The following is a 17,952-nucleotide window of genomic DNA, read 5'->3' on the forward strand; positions in this document are numbered from 1 at the left end:
GCTGATTGGACCACAGGTTGACAGTCACTGACCTGAGCCTATAAAGTGCTGTTAGTGGGCAGCGTGGAGAAGAAGACTGAGACAGGCTGTGCCCTGAGGGGAGGAAAGGCCCATACTGGAGTGGAGCTAGCTCCTTTGGTGGGTCCTTAGAGCAAGGGGCCAGTGTTCAGGGAAGGAGCAAGAAGGGAGCAGAGCTGACTGAGACTGAGATGCTGCTGGGAATGCCAGAGACCACTTGTGAGGCCTGAAGCCTGGGGCCCAGAACTGAGTTAAAAGATGGTTCTGTTTGTTTGCTAACCTCTTTTAAAGAAATAAAGCTCTGTGCAAAAGACTGGGCGTGACAGTGCATGCTGGGGAGCAGCGCAGCCTGGTGACAGGTGGCCAAACAAATACTTCTGGTACATGTAGGGTAGGCACTCGTATGTTCTCACACACACACACGCACACACACACCCCTTCACCACTTCCCAAAAGCCCTTGCAAAAAATACTGAAAATACTGTTTGTACAAATGTATACCAGGAAAACCAGAGCACTGGTGAATGGGGTGTAGTCTGTTATATGAACCTTTTATTACCTGTAGCACATTGGTAGATATTTTTGATGAACTTGCCAGTCACTGCTACAAGCCCAAGTTGATTGCTGCTATGTTTGCATATCCTAATGAAGGGGTGGTACTTCCTGTTCTGCTTCTGGTCTGTGTCGGTTTGTGGTTCTTCTTGGAAGGTCTTAGGGAAGCCACAGAATTATATCTCTTCAAAAGAAAAGGGTAACTGGAATGGCTATTCATTTTTTCATTATTTTAAATAATCTGTTTTATTGTTTCTGTCAATGTAACAATCATTAAACAACAATAATCTGTAGATAACACAAAAATTACATAACTAAGATTTAATCATATCTCAGGGGTGCTTTTCTTTTTTCTTCTCACCAACACAACAAAGGACTAGGGTGAAATTAAACACTAAGGGGAAGACCATTAACAGTTGCCTGCGTTTGGGCACATGTATGGACTTGTGTTTGTTTAACATGACACAGAGGATACATACCCTACTGGACAGATATGTACTGTGACAAGGTCATGCCAGATGGCTACAGGAGAGTGACAGAAGGCAGAAATATTAGCCCTAGGTTAAGTAGGTCCCCTTTCCCTGGGTAACATAACAGGGAAGGTTCCAGAACAATCAGGAACTTTCTGGAAACAATTAAGGCAGACAGGCAGATTAGAACACCTGCAGCCAATCAAGCAGCTGCTAGAATCAATTAAGGCAGGCTAATCAGGGCAGCGGGGTTTAAAAGGGAGCTCACTTCAATTTGTGATGCATGTGTGAGGAGCTGGGAGCAAGAGGCGCAAGGAGCTCGAGAGTGTGTGCTGCTGGAGGACTGAGCAGTACAAGCATTATCAGACACCAGGAGGAAGGTCCTGTGGTGAGGATAAAGAAGGAAAGAAGGTGTTTGGAGGAGGCCATGGGGAAGTAGCCCAGGGGGTTGTAGCTGTCATGCAGATATTACAGGAGGCACTATAGACAGCTGCAATCCACAGGGTCCTGGGCTGGAACCTGGAGTAGAGGGTGGGCCCGGGTTCCCCCCAAAACCTCCCAACTCCTGATCCAACACCGGAAGCTCTCTGAGGCTAGCAAAATTTGCCAACAACCGCAGGACCCACCAAGGTAGAGGAGGAACTTTGTCACAGTACATAGTACATCCCATAATTATGCCTAAAGTTACTTAGACTTTAGGCTCTTTGGGGCAGGGACTTATTTTTGTTCTGTTCTGCTGACCTAGCACAATGGGGTCTTGGTCCATGGCTCCTTGTTACTACAATAATATAAATCAATAATAATTTATAATAAATAATAATAGTTGCCTAAATCAATATTGAGCCACCTGTATATAAATGGCCAGATTTTCAAATGTGTGCAGTGTAATTTTAGCTGTGTCAGTCCCAGGATATTAGAGAGACCAACAGAAGTTGGTCCAATAAAAGATATTTCCTCACCCACCTTGTCTCTCAAATTTTCAAAGATTATCAGCCCCTGCAACTCCTAATGAATTCAGTGGGAGATGCAAGTGTGCGTCATAATAAAGCAACATTTTCTCCCTGTCTGCTCTCACCTCGCATAACATGGAGTATCAAGCTCACAACCTTTTTTTCAGCTTCTCATTTTGAAAGGCGATTACAGTGAGAGAGATCCTCAGCTCAAACAAGTCATCATAACTGCATTAAATTAAATACAGCTTCACCGATTTACACCGGCTCAAAATCTGGTGCAGTGTGCATAAATTATTTTCTTTGAGCAGTCCAGCATTTTCTGCTAGTTTATTTCCACTTTTTTTTTTTACCATGAGCTTCCTCTCATAAGTTTCTTAGAAGGTCTCTTATATACATTCTGCTCTTTGAAGGGCAGAGTACTGCACTGGCACAAAGACAGTACATTTCATGTCTCATTACAATACAAGATGCAAGCTGTGGAAGTTATCCAGGATATGGTCTAACAATGCTTTGGCAGTCAGGATGGGATTTTCAAGAATCAGCTTTGGAATTCAGGTCCCATAGCCATATCTGCCATATATGCCAAAGCTGCTGTTCTTCGTGAAGGTAGAGGGTGATCGTTTCCCCCCTTCTATCATTAATTAAAGGAGGAAAATGCTCTTCTACGGTAAATTATTCAGAGCAGGCATCTTATATTCCTATAAAGCAGCTAGCACACTTTTGGTGTTATATAATTAGTAATAGTCATAGATTAATAGTAAGCGCTGAATCTTCAACCGCATAGGCAGCAAAATTCTGTGTATCAAGGATTGGGGTCAAATATCTAAAACTCTCTTCCACTATCATGCTTACAAAATCCTGACAGAGGTTAGGTGGCCCATGGGTTGTGACCGCTGCTTATCATGCTGACAAGTATAATTTCATTCTGTCTGTTGTATCCATCTGTTGTCTCTTGTCCTCTGCTTATACTGTAAACTCTTTGGAGCAGGGTCGAGCTTCTCCTTATTTTTACAGAGGGCACAGTAAAGCTGGGGCCTCTCAGTGCTACTGCCTATAAATAATAATATAGTTTTGATCCTGATGCCATCTGCAAATTTGACATCATCAGCTCAGGATTAAACAAAGACTGTGAATGGCTAGCCAACTACAAAACCAGTTTCTCCTCCCTTGGTTTTCACACCTCAACTGCTGGCAGAGGGCCTCTCCTCCCTGACTGACTAACTTCGGTATCTCTGCCTGATTCTTGCTTGCGCGCGCGCACACACACACACACCTGCCCCTGGAAATTTCCACTACCTGCTTCCGACGAAGTGGATATTCACCAAGAAAGCTCCTGCTCCAATACGTCAGTTAGGCCTTGCTACACTCCACTTCACAGCGCTGCAAGTTTCGCGCTCAGGGTGTGAAAACACACCCTGAGCGCTTGCTGCAAGATACAGCGCTGTAAAGCGTCAGTGTAATCAGGGCGGCAGCGCTGGGAGCACGGCTCCCAGCGCGGCACGCTACACCCGTAAAGGATGTGGTTTACATGCAGTCTCTCCCAGTGCTGCCGCTCTGACTACACTCACACTTCAAAGCGTAGCCATACCCTTAGTCCATAAGGTGCCACAGGACTCTTTGCTGCTTTTACAGATCCAGATTAACAGGCTACCCCTCTGATACTTGACAAAAGCAAATATTTCCAGCAATTTGTTCTTTGACTTCAAGTATTTCAAAGTGCCTCTCTTCCTTTGTGTAACAGATAATAAATAGCCTTTATGTTTTTGCTTGCTGCAAAATAATTTAATTCTTTGCTTCTTTTATTACTAGCTCTTAGACATATGTGGGTTTAAGAGATAATAGGCAATATAATCAGCACTAATTCTGATATCACAACATAATTTTGTATTGTGTTTTGTCTTTCTAGGTGTGTGCCAGTTATCATGGAATATTTTGGTTCTGATAGTTATATCTTCCCCCCTCTCTTTTGTCTCAAATAAATAAGTGGATAATTAGAATAAATGAAGTTATGATAATGAACTGGGGACTTAAACTGGACTACTGTCAATAGAACTTTTGGATGCTACGGTCATTTTATAATAAAATAGAATGGTGCATAATGCTTAATTTTGTGCTTCTCTTCCTATTGAAGATGCTCCTATTTAAGTTGGACCTTTGGATTTAAAAAATATTCAAATTTTTTTTTAATGGCATAATTTAGATTTTTACAATAATAAGAGTGTACCATGAACCAGATACACTTGGGCTTTACATTCCCTGAACATATTTATTTTCCACCTGTTTCAGTGATGCAGTCTCCCACTTATACCACTGCAACATCTAACTTGTTCTCATTCCACTCCACTTTGCACCAGCATTGATGGGAAGCTCTCCCCACGCACCCCTGCAATACTTACTCAAGCAAAACTCCCTTACATATCAGAGGGAGTTTTGCCTGAGGGAGAGCTACAATGTTTAGTACAACTTCTAGGCCCATCTGAGTAAGAAAGAGTTACCTATTGTTTATTTAGGTCCAATACTTTGCCTTCTCTCCATCTTTGCATAAGTAGTGGCTTTATTACAGCAACAACTTTGCAGCCAAACATAATTTCAACCCTTCTGGGAACTGCTACATGGATCAAGAAGGTACTGAGAATAAAGTACAGTAGAACCTCAGTTACGAACACCTTGGGAATGGAGGTTGTTCATAATTCTGAAAAGCTTGTAATTCTAAACAAAACGTTAGTTGTTCTTTCAAAAGCTTACAGCTGAACACTGGCATAATACAGCTTTGAAACTTTACTGTGCAGAATAAAAATGCTGCTTTTAACCATTTTAATTTAGATGAAAGAAGCACAGGAACAGTTTCCTGATGTCGTCAAATCTTTATTTTTAAACTTTCCGTTAATTTTTTTAGTAGTTTGCATTTAATACAGTATTGTACTGTATTTTTTTTGATCTCTGCTGCTGCGTGATTGCCTACTTCTGGTTCCAAATATGGTGTGTGGTTGACCTGTCAGTTAATAACTCTGATGTTGGTAACTCTGAGGTTCTACTGTAGTATGAATCTCCCCAATGAAGAAGAGAGTTTTGACTTTTCTGTACTCCTGCCACCTGCTGGTCTGAGGTGTAATATCCCAAGGAGCAGCTTGAATCTCAGTCTCTTATGTAGCATGACAATATGCTGAAGGCCTGACTCGCTGGAAGGACTCCCAGTGATTTCAGTGTGCATTGGCTCAGTCCTCAAGTGACTAAAATTCAGTGAGCTAAATTAATCCCTCAGTTATTCTGGTGTAATTCTGGAGTAACTATGTTGCATCCAGTAAACACTGAATTTACAATGTTAGGAATTCCTCTAAAAATTAAAAAGTAAGATGCCTAAATAGCTAAAAGCTGCACAAAGTGAATATTATTTTGAACACTAGTGAGTGAACCTTTTGTCAACTTCCCCTGTAAAGTTTTAGGTTTTTCTAGCGGAAGCGTTAACAATTGGAATGAGGCCCTTCATTGGAATATTAATCTTGCAATCTCTGTTGTGCAGTATGTTTGTCTCGCTTTGTAATACATTATTCTGATTGTCTTAATATAAAGAGATAAAACAGGAAGGAACTGCCAAACTCACTGTACAGTGTGAAAGATGCTTAAAGGGAAAATGTTATTTTTTCTTCCCTTCCTTGCTTTCCCCTTTTACAGTGATGGCTGCATTTTATCTTTAGCCAGAAGATGCTAACATCATTTCCTCTCTGTGGATTGGCTGGCAAGTAATGTGAAAAGAACAAAGTACTTTGTGAACATCACTTCCCCCTCTCAATCCCCTCCAGCATCCTTGAGAAAAACATTGACATCACAGCCTTCAGTGATTTAAGAATCCAGGCTCAATCTCAAAACCTGGTTTGCAGTTAGTGAAACATTGCTTCCTTGGGTCAGTGAATGTATTTATAACCCTAAAGGGCTGACATATTTTTTTCACACACAGTGGTATTTGCAATGTAAAATTGTAAATACCTTAAGAAAAGCAGGAAAAATATGGAATTAATCACAACCCAAAACTGATCACACTGTGATGATGCTATTGTCTCATAAGATGCCACAGTTGTACCTTTGCAGTCTGTTTCTGCTTATGATTGTTCTGACTGCACCACCTCCTGTTAAATCAAAGTTTCATGTGTCCTACAGATTTTCATAGTAATTTGGCTTGCTATTTAAAATCCTACAGGAAACAATTCATCTTCCTTTATTACAAAGTGTAAGAAGTCTGGTATATCTTAGAAACAGCTTAAATGATTTAAACACAGTTTTCATTGCAAGTTAATGATTCAGGAGTTTGAGAATAGAACACAGAACTGTGTGTATTGCACCCATTACTGTGGTGTCTGGATGCAATACATAGATTAAAATGATTGCCAACAACCAATGCAGTCCCTACCTCAACCCCTTTCACCCCTGGATTGGGAAAATACCCCTACCCATGGGCCTAATTTATGAAAAATTGAAATCCAGGGTTAACAAACATGCCTTGCACTAGTTCCTAAAAATAGCCTACCAGGGGCTTTGATGGACTAAATTTTCATCAGAGTATAGAAGACCATTTTCTCTCTCTTGTGTTGTTTCCTCTGTTCATGAAATGATCTAATTTAGTGTTGGTTTTAGCTGTGGCTGTTGAAATGTTTTGTATTTGTTCAGCAAGCACCTTTGTGGAAGCTACATATACTTTTGTGTGAGTGGAAGGCACTGGAGTTGGGATTTTTGTTCTGCTAGGCTTCTCAGTCATTGTTTCTTACCTCTGCCCTGAGACCAGTGTTTCAAATAGACTAAATTTCATTCTTCATTCTACTTCAGTGTCTGTTTCCCTCGTAGTGTTTAAGACAGGAATCCAGGTCTCACCCTGGCATCCTCCTTCTCTTTATTTATCTGCTACTAATCCTTGGTGCGGAAAAGTCATTTGTGTGATACTGCAGTCTGTTGAGTGGTTTGGGATGGACCATGCATTTATTATGTCAAGGTGTAATACCTACTCTGTATGGTCTGCGAAGCACTGATAGACTAAAAAAACAGCTAGGCATTATGAGTAATCATTTAATTATTGCCCCTATAATTCTGTGATATATTACTTGGCTGTTTACTTTAGCAAATTTCTAATGACTGTAATATGTGAAATACAGAAAAAAGGTAGTATATGCACCAGAATTATCAAGACACTCTGAGTATCACTATGCTCAAGTACACAGATTGGAACCCAGAGTTGTGGTGTTCATGGAAGGGTAAAAAGGGTACTACAAACATGGAAAGTTTTTAGTGGAATTGAGGCAAAGGCACAACTTGGTACCCATAGGGAAAAAGCTAATTACGGCCCCTTGAGTTGGGCAGAGAGGGGAAAAGATTATGTTATACTTGTAATAAGCTTGTCTTTTCTCGCCTCCCCTCGTGCTGCAAGTTTTGTGATGTACCTCATAGAATCTCACCTTATGAAGTAAGTAGCTATAGTTATTTCAGCCAGGGGTTATACCTAAGATAATATTTTTAGAGTTACACTGACCAAATTAGTGAGCTACACAGTGGCTTTGTGAGCTACACATCAGTAACCATAATGTGTTGCTGATTCATGTGAACATTAAAGATTCAGTTTATGGGTGTATTAAATCAATATTTAGCATCTTTAATCTTATCTATTGCTCTGATTTGAAAAAATAAGGCTACAGAGTTATGTGTTTGATGCTCTTTCTTCCCACTTAGCAAGGTTAGGAGATCAAAATATTTACATTTTTCTCATACTGCAGATACCATCTTAAATACTGAAAAGAAATGCCTTGAAACCTGCAAAAGCCTTTTAAAGCCCATTGACTAAGAAATGTAAAAATCCTACTTACTAGATGGTGATATTTAATAATAAACGAGTGGCTCTTTGAAGTCCATAGTCTGAAACTACTGTTTTGTTTTCACTTGACACACCATGCATAATGTAACTTTAAAATGGTTATAGTACCTCACCATGGATGTAGTACCCTTGATAATTTTAGAACCGTGTAGACACTGTGGAAACTAAATAAGGGATTGTTTGGCAGTTTCATGCTCTTGTTTCACCCCTTGTCCTCCCCAAAGGTACAAATTAGAGCTGAGCCAATAATTGATCTTTTGGGGAAGGGGCTGAACCACAAAATCTGGGGTGGGGGAAAGCAGTTTGGTTTGAACTGAAACAGATTTTTTTCCCTATGGCCAAGACAGCGCTGGTTTTCCAACTTTCTTGTGCTGTCAATTCAGCCTCCTATATTCCTTCCTTTCTATCCCAACCTGGTCAGGCAGAATTATGGTCACACTCTGCATCTCATGGCATAACTGTTCCATGGTTGAATGAGGAGGAAAAGCAATGTTCAGCAGCTGTTCAGTAGTCCTATTCAGTATTAGAAAACCCTCAACCAGGATGGCCTATTCGGCAAAGTGGATGTGTTTTTCAGTGTGGTCATTGGCCCACAAAGTTCAGCCATCGCTGACTAGTATCCATGACATCTTGAAGTATTTGCTGCATCTGCAGTCATTGGGCCTTACACTTTGCTCATGCAGCTAACGGCAATCTCAGCCTTTAATCCACCCATTCATGGAAGACTGGTCCTTCCAATTCTTTGTTTCCATCCGCTGGTGCAAGAACCAGTTCCCCTGTGGGACCTTAATGTGGTCTTAATGGTTCTCATGGGACCTCCTTTGGTATCCTATCCTTTTCCTGGCCTCCTATCCTTTTCCTCTCTTATGTCAAAAAACTGCATTCCTTGTGGCAATAAGAGGAATGCAAAAAGAGTGTGTGAGTTGCAGGCTTAGATGGCAGAGCCTCCTTACATGCAGTTCTCCAAAGACCAAGTGATGTGGCTCCACCTGAAATTTGTGTCTGAAGTGGTCCCTCAGTTTAATTTAAACCAGGCAGTATATTTCCCTGTGGTTTTTGACACATTCATCTCCAAAGAAGGCAGTGTCTTCACATACTGGATATCAGACGATGTCTGGTCTTTTATCTGGGCAAGGCTAAACCTTTTCAAGCTTTGTTTCGTCTGTATATGTCACGTACAGACTGTATGAAAGGACATGCAATCTCCTCACAGACAATCTTTACATGGATAACTTTCTGAATGAAGACTGCATACAAAATGGCTTCAGCTATGACCTCTCTATGGGTGCAAGCTCATTCTGTGAGAGCACAAGCTACGTCAATAGCTTAAGTGACATCTCAATATTAGATATTTGCAGGGCTGTGACATGGTCGTTGATACATATGTTTACGAACCATTATGCCATTATCGTGACATCCAGAACACATGCAAGCTTTGGGAAGGCAGCCCTTCAGTCCTTGTTTAAATAGACTGTGTGCCCTATCCCCTGGCAGTACTGCTGTGAATCACCTATCTGAAATACATGGCTGCATTTAATTGAAGAAGTGGAAGGAACGATTACTTATTGTAATTGTGGTCCTTTGAGATGTGATGCAGACGTGTAGTACACAACCCCGTCCGTCCCCTCTGCATCGGAGTCTGGGTGTTTGATGAAAAGGAAATGAGGGGGGTCGGGATGGTGCCTCCTCATATAACCAGAGGAAGGGGGCTATGGCCAAGAGGCACGAGCGCTGCCCCTCTACAGGTACTGCTAGGCAGAAATCGCTGGTTCCAATATGCCGTGTGCATACACACTCAAGTGAAATACACGTCTGCATCACATCTTGAAGAACCACGGTTACAGTAAGTAAGCATTTCTTTCAAAACAAGTTAAAATGATTCATTTCAAAATGGCTGAACTCAACTATTTTGACTTTTTAAAAAAATCCATTTTTTTCTGGTTGCCACAGATTTGATCCAAATTTGTGAATAGTTTCTTTCCCTCCGAAAAATTCATTTTGGGGGCAAATTGACCATTCTACATAAAAGTCCTGCTTTAGTACAAATCAGCAGGCCAAGTGCTTTCAGTATCACTTTATGCTGAAGTGTGCATCACACTCAGAGCCTCATCCCCTGCCAACAAATCTCATTGACAAAGAGATGAAAACAGTTAACAGCATCTAAATCCATTGTCCACTAAAGTGAGTAATGTCACCAACCAGTTTGGTCATGTGGTTTCATACATACCTATTTCCCCAATATTTATTTTTTTTGTCTGTTTTTACTCCATTTGGAGCCAAATGAACCCAGAAAATGTGTAATTTTATAACTGAATTAAAAAACATCCTCCCATTGCCAAAATTATATGAGGCCATACACTACAATTTAAAAGGAAAAAAATACATAATCGCCTCTTCCTCCAGGTCTTGCTTGCTGGATTATGCCTAGAAGCCATCTAATGGTCTAGTATCCACACAGTAGGTTGACAGCAGCAGAGAACACTCAAAAAGTCAGACTGTGCTTCAGTAAATCCACATACAGAAACCTTGTTAGGCTGAAACAGTCACATTGGCCCTAAGGGGTTGCAGGATTTGTAGCATACCGGATACAAGCTGAATGGAAGAATAAATGGACTTAGTAGACCACCACGGATAGCCATGACCAACAGTTAGCATGCTGAGATCACAAAATGGCCCTGTACTTTATAGAGGAGGTAGTGGAATTACAGATGGGTAATTTTTAAAGCTTAACATCTCATACTGGTTTTTGTCTATTGGAAGTTATATGTGACTTCGCTTCTAGATACCTCCATATGGATCCAGTCAGCAGTGACCCGTGTGACTGAGCCTAAAGTTCTAAGGAAAGTCAAAAGTTATGGCCTACAGTAAGATTTCCTTGGATCTTAAGTTGCAAGCTTTTCAGGGAAGAGACTCTGCTTAAACATTTGTGCAGTGCATAGCTCAAGAGACCTTCTCTGGGCCCTAAATATAAAATTTGATTAGTAGTTTTAAATGATAATTAAACAATAAAAATCATTTCCAGATACCCCTTATTTAATTGAGTTTTGCACCACATTATTAGAAGGCCATCTATAAGCATCTGATTTTCATTAGTTCCTTCACTGCTTTCTTAAAACAAGGGGTCACTAGACAGTCTGGTGATTAGGGTGCTAATCTGGGACTTGGGAAACCTGGGTTTAAGACCCTGTTTTTCCATGGACTGCTTGAGTGATCTTGGGAAAGTGACAGAGGCCCAATTTTTTTAAAGAAAGAAGATAGGTGAGATAATATTTTTTATTTGACCAACTTCTGTTACTGAGAGAGGCAAGTTACTAGCTTACCCAGAGCTCTTCTGGCTACCATAACACAACATACAGCCTTTTAAAGGTATTTAGGTATTGTGCCTCTCAGAGCTGCAACTCCCATTTTCAAAAGTGACTTAAACACCTGAATGTGACTGTCTGTGTCCCTATATTCACCCCGTTTACAAAATGTATCATAGCCGTGTAAAAGTATGCCTTGTGAGGTATCATTTGAAAACTTATAATTTGCTGATCATTATTGTTTTGGTAAACTATGTGTGGCAGCATTGCATGTAAAGTTATAGGATTCTTCTGTATGGAACTACTAAACGTGTTCCAAGTCTGGGGGCAGCAGCCACAAACCAGTTCCCCAGAGCCAATGCCCAGTACCTCATTCAAGTGTCAGTAAAATCAAATGGACTGTCACCTGGTTAAGTGGCCATTTTTTGGCAGGAAAGAGGTTATGGGTGAAAATCTACATCTTGACAAAGAAACAGCTGGAGGGTTGGAGTCCACACAGATTTTCTGTCTTCTGAACCCTAACTGGAGATGGTTCTCAAAGAAGAGAGAGAACTATAAATGGAGAGAGGAGACACTCCAAATTATTCCACCCTTTCTGTCTACCTGTGGCATACACAACACCTGATGAGCAAAGGGAATAGCTTTGGACTGGGAGAGGGATCCTGATTGACAGAGATTCAGCCAATAAAACTGCTTAAATTTGTGGTGAGAGAGACTTGGCTTGAGTTATTTCAGCTTGTTAAGTGAGGGCTTAGCAGTGTTTTACTTTTATTTTCTTGTAACCAATTCTCACTTTTATGCATCATCACTTGTAGTCTCTTAAAATCTCTTTCTGCAGTTAATACATTTATTTTACTGATTTATCTAAACCAGTATGTTTGTATTGAAGTGTTTGGGAAACTCCACTTGGGATAACAGGATTTGTGTATATCATTTATTAATAAAATGACAGACTTTACGTGAGTATGTATTGTCCAGGAGAGAGCTGGGCAGTACAAGACGAACGTTTCTGGGGGAAAGTCAGGGACTGGCAGTTTGCTGGTGTTGCTCTGCAGTATAATTCACGAGTGGCTGGCTATAGCACTCATACAATATAAGTGAGAGTAACTTACATGCTGTAGGCTGTGTGAGAGCAGACTAGGATTGGTAGCTCTCACAGCAAACCAGTGTGAAAGGCCCACCCAGGCTGGTGAACTGAGGGGACATATCTGTTCATCAGTCCAGAGTGTACCTTGGGTTGTGTCACACTGAATCTTATTAAAAGTAAATTGCCCTTTATCTTTCTGTGTCTCAGTTTCTAATCTGTAAAACAGGGTTAATAGTATTTTCGTAACTCATAGGATGTTGTGAGGATAAATACATTAAAGATTGTGAGGCTCTCAGATGCTGATAATGGGAACTATAAGTACCATAGTTAGACAGACCAACTATATATATGTCCTTGAAGCAATAGTTTTTGGGACAATGATTTTTCTTGAAATGAGACAAATGTGTTTTAGGAACTGGTGATCTGTGTCTCAGTTACTTTCCTGCCTACTAATGTGATAAGACAGTAATGCTCGGATTCTTTTAGAGCCGTGGTTCTCAAAATTATTTGATCGGGCCCTCTTCTTTGTGTCTGTAGTTATTTACACCTGCCATCCAAGTACATGTATCATCACTCAGCTCTGAAGACAGCACCGCACCAGCAGCAGCACAGAAGTAAGGGCAGCAATGTGAAAAGTGATATTGACAAATATCACTTTTCACAGCAGACGTAGTTCCCAATTGCTACCCTTATTTCTACACTGCTGCCACTCCGGGGCTAACAGTCACAGCCCCACTGCCTCCAGGTGAGAAATGGGAAGTGGGGTGAGGAGAGCCTGAGCCTGGGCTGCCTCCAGGCGAGGGAATAAGGGTTGGGGGGAAGGAGAGCCAGAACTTGTGCCTCCCTTGACACATTCCCACATCTCCCTTGGGAGGCCTGCCCCATAGTTTGCAAACTGCTGTTTAGAGTGTCCTGTCTCTGCACGGATACATGTTAAATTATAAAGCAGGCAAAAATTATCATATTGGTAGGGGGACCACATTGCTCTAACTATTTAATGACATGTTCCTCAAGCCCTTGGTTAGCTTTCAACAGATAAAACAAATAAAAGTTACAAATACCCATTCTTACAGAGCTTTGCTCGATCCTAGTATGTTGGGGTGTGGCTGCTCTGCCATGTCCTGCTACCAATTTCTTCCTTCTTCAGTACCCCTTAATAACTCACAGTCCACAGATAATAAATGGGACCCCAGTAGGGGAATGTTTTAATTGAGTCCTTATATACTGGCCCAAACCCCAGTTAATTCACTCTTTCCTTTAAGGCAGGGAATCACCAGTCCTTCTTCCCAGAGGTAAGTCCCAAGAGTCTCCCAGAAGTCTCTCAGACTTCCCTTGGTTGGAGCTCAGTCTTCCGGTTCAGACTTTCAGGCCCAAACCTATCTGTCAGTCTGGGTCTCTAGCAAGAGCCTCCTGTTCACTGCGGCTCCTCTCTGTCACAGTGCCCTTGGTCTCAAGGTATACCCTGCAGTAGCTTTTCACATTGTCTATGCGGACCCATTTCTATTGCCGTTTATAAGCAGGGATCTTCGAAATCTCTTCTGCTATGGAAAAATGCAGAATTTGCATTTTTATAGAGAACGTTTAGTTTTTACATTTTGTGAGAAAATAAAAACATATGCAGTATTGCCCCATTTATCCGAGCCTCCATTATCTGGCTCTCTGTATTAACCGAATCAGAGCTGAAAACTCGAGCCCTGGGCAGTGGGGCTCAGGCTGTCAGCCCCAGGTGGCTCAGCTCGGGCTGTAAACCCTAGGCAGCAGGGCTCCCCTTTGTGGCTAGGGGAACTAAAGTTCAGTGTTTCATTTTAATTGCAGAAAAACATGGATTTTTATGGGGTATTTTTAATCAGAGAATTTTGTTTTCTTTATCATGGAAAACTAGGATCCCTGTTCATAAGTCAGCCAACAGGATCTCTCCCAGATCTGGCTCATTCTGTAATCAGCGTTAGCTAGCTTCAGTCGTCAAGGGGTGAGCCACACTGTTACAATCACCCTTTTCTCCAGCTTTAAATCCATGGCTTTGGAGGACTGAGACTAGAATAATTTTAACCCATGACACCCATTCCGATACAATTCCTCTCCACTGACCATGCACAATCCTGTCCGGTTAAAAGTTCTCCTTCTTTGAGTGTTTTTTATATGTGAGACTCTGCATTATTTCGTGACATTTACCCTGCAGGTAAATATAAACATGCTTCTCCCAGTTTCCATGCTAAATGAATTTCAATTTGTTTAATGCTATTAAATAGAAATATTATAAGAAATGAAAAAGAAAGCAGGGAAAAATCATATCCTATTGTGTGACAGGTAGGAAGAGCTTGAAATCTGACCATGTTAAACACTCACAAGTAATGAACAATAAATACTGTGTTAGGAGATGAGGTTCTCAGATCATTAGATGCAGTGTCTATCATGCTTTGACCAGGGACTATCTAGAGGGTGTGAGGAATGTATTGTCATGTTTGTTACGCACTTTGGAGCCTCAGTTTTGGAGTTAAGACTGAGCTGCAATTAATGGGGAGAGTGCTGTCCTATCACTGAACTGCTAGGCCAACTGGCTGTGCAGAACTTTTATTTATGTGGCTCAAATAACTTCATTCTCTCATATTGTTGCCATTGCTGCCTCAAGCCAAAATGCGGTGCTTACATCTGGTACCGTGGCATGCAGCACATCTGGAAATACTGTGAGCTGCTGAATGACAAGTTACTTTCTTTTCTTTCAGTTCCGTCTGGTGGTAAAAACAGCACTGAAACTGCAGCTGGTGTTTGTGGAGTATACAGAATCCAATGCACCACTTTTAATCCAGGCAGTATCCACAGTAGATGAGAAGAGAGGTGAGTAGCTGATAATATAGAGTGAAATCTAGGCTTCACTGAGAGTTTTGCCATTGATTTCAGTGAGACCAAGATTTCAGCTGTGGTGCGTGGTTTGTCTGTTCATCCTAGAGGAATCTTCCTCAGTGATTATTTGTCCCATAGTCATTTTACAAAACTGCTGCTTGATTTTTTTTAAACATGTTTAAAGTATTAATATAACACGGAGTCACTGTGAGAAGTACTTTCTTCTCTAAATAATTCCATGGGTTTCATTAGGGCTGCTGGTGGGGTAAGAGACCATTTAACATGAATAAGCATATCGGAATCTGTAACATAGTGAAAATATACAGTAAAGACATTGATGAAACCTGTCGTCACTGTTACCAGCAAGTAGAAATTACTTTGTTTTCCTACTAAGATTCTAAGACTATATGAGTCTATCTAAGGTCCCATATCTATCTCTATGGCCCTCATTACTGGAATATCTAGGGGCCTCACAATTTTTAGTGTAATAATTTTCACAGCATCCCCATGAGGTAGGGAAAAGCTGTTATCCCCATTTTGCAGATGAGAGACTGAATGACTTACCCCGGTCACACAAGAAGTCTGTGGCAAAGCAAGGAATTGAACTCTGGTCTCCCAAGTTGTGAATGAGTGAGTGCCCTAACCACAGGATCATGCTTTCTCTTCCTGCTTAAAAGTGGCCTTCTAACATGGAGAAAAAACACGTCATCAGTGTTGTCCTTTTGTCATCCAAAAAACCTAAACAAACTTGGTGCCAGTATGAACGGTACATAGACAATGTTCTGTTTGTTGCATTGCAGTAATATCCTCCAGCAGACATGCTGAGACTTGTCTTTCTTTACGTCCAGAAAAAAAACTTGAATTAAAAAATGTGCACACAATAAAAAAAAGAACAAAAATGTTATGGTGGGGGGGTTTTTTGGGTGGTTCTTCCCACAAAAATATTGCAGAACTCCAAAGACGTGCTCTTTTGATTTGAACTGTTCCTTTGAGTCCAGGAAGGTTTGTGAGGCTGCAGACCCATTGTTGTGGTCTCACACACATGGAGATTAAAACAAAGTTCTCATCCTTGGAATTTTTGCCTTGCTGCTGAACTTCTTCAAATGACTTGTTATGGTTAAATTAAAAAAAAATGATTGGTGGGAACAGAAGCAGGGTACAGTATGTTAGGGAGAGAAGAGAAAGTTACCAGTTTTCACTTTTAACTATCAGAAGGGGTGTGTTGAAAAGGTTAAAAAAGAGCCATAAATCCTCTGTGGCTGAGTGGAAGGCAAGGGGATACTTTAAAAATGTGGACTGTTCAGGTTGGTTTTCTGTTTTGAATTAAAACCCATAAACCTTAGAATGCTATACAGCAGAAATGTACTTATAGTGCTCATGTAATAGTGAGTTCTATGATTTATTTTTACAGCCAGTTGTAGTATTTCCTCAGCCCTCTGAACTCACTTATATTCTCAGTATGTTCAAATCACCAGCTGTTCCCATGCTAGCAAACACAATTAAACAATGTGGAGTGGGGGGCATGCTACCATGTGCCATCCCCTTTTATATCCTGTAAGATGGCCTCAGGCCTACATTTCACTCCCCCCAAAAAGTAATGAAACAATTTGAAAATCAACATAAAATTTTGAAAAAGGATATTTATGGTTAGATGATTGTTGAAAGCAAAATGGGAGATTATTGGAATTCTCATACCAGTGGGGAGGCATACTGCATCATGGTTTCACAAATAATTTGTTATCCTTACATATCTACTATGCTTTAAAAAAAAATGCCCCTTTCAATTATATTAGAAATCCCTCAAGAGTAAAACAAGAAACTACAGGAGAGGTGTGTGTTATTGTCCTGTCTATTTAGGGTTTGCGGTTTTTTTTAAGATCATCAGAGGAACAGCATTTGTTTTGCAGTTGTGGTGATGCTGCCTTTTTAATTACAGTTGGTAATTGCTGCCTTTTAATGGTGGCAGACCTGCTTTAAAAAATTTGTTTATTAGATTGAAAAAAGGAGGAAGAATATGTTACATGCCTTGTTTTGGAAATTTTGTCATAAATCTTGGAGCTAGCTAATTAAGTTCAATGCCACTTTGAAAAAAGCCCTGTTTTTCATTCACATGCAAGGCGATGAGATATGACATAATTCTTTAACATGTGTACCACACATGATTAACCAAAAAAAAACAAAAAACCCCAACCTTAATAATTCAACCCTGTTTCCAAGTGATCCCATCTGTGATTTCTCTGCTAGAATACATCCATATGCAAACTGAAGTACAAAGCTCCTTAGAAGCTGCTGGCTTAATAAGGGATAAAAGCAGATCATAGGTGAGGAACTATACAGTCCCTAGAACATACGGAGCACCCTCTTGCTTACTCTCCCTAATTTAATTTTTTTCTGCTCTCTATTCTTAGCTACAAGAGAACTCTCTCCAATTCAAAGTGTTGTATGCTGGGGGGCTGGAAAGTGGTGTAGGAATTCTACAGTGCCTCCAGCTGCTACTTTATCAGAAGTATCTTCTTTTTAATACAGAGATTAAAGTGTTGTGTCTGAACTGAGCACAGTAACATCCTGTTTGTGTTTATTGTTTCTGCAACTTTGGCTGCTTTTATCTGACTTGTAAGCAGCCTGTTATATCAGAATAGTTCATTTCCTGGCCTTATAAAAACAGAGTTAGATATTCAGGAGATTAATACTGATGTTCCTAAAATCGAATGAAAGAATGTATATGCACATAATAAGCTTAATAAAAAACAAGTATAAAAGGTGCAGAGGCATCTCCAAATGTAAAGGTTGTCACCTGTTAGTGCTTATGACTACTAGAGATATACAGATGAACCTCTGTTAGTGGATGAATTCTCACACAGCAGTACCAATTGCAC

General features: G+C 40.6%; 1 protein-coding gene across 10 annotated transcripts in view; it reads left to right on the top strand.

The window, feature by feature from the left end:
* FHOD3 (formin homology 2 domain containing 3) overlaps window positions 1-17,952 on the top strand; it is a 1,052,879-nt gene that overhangs the window by 488,918 nt on the left and 546,009 nt on the right. For all 10 annotated transcript variants that reach the window (XM_075062615.1, XM_075062616.1, XM_075062618.1 and 7 more), the window contains exon 7: window positions 14,959-15,070. In XM_075062615.1, the coding sequence (XP_074918716.1) occupies window positions 14,959-15,070 (112 nt within the window). The remainder of the gene's footprint in view (window positions 1-14,958; window positions 15,071-17,952) is intronic.

The sequence above is a fragment of the Chelonoidis abingdonii genome, chromosome 2, assembly GCF_003597395.2.
Source record: "Chelonoidis abingdonii isolate Lonesome George chromosome 2, CheloAbing_2.0, whole genome shotgun sequence".
NCBI lineage: Eukaryota > Metazoa > Chordata > Testudines > Testudinidae > Chelonoidis > Chelonoidis abingdonii.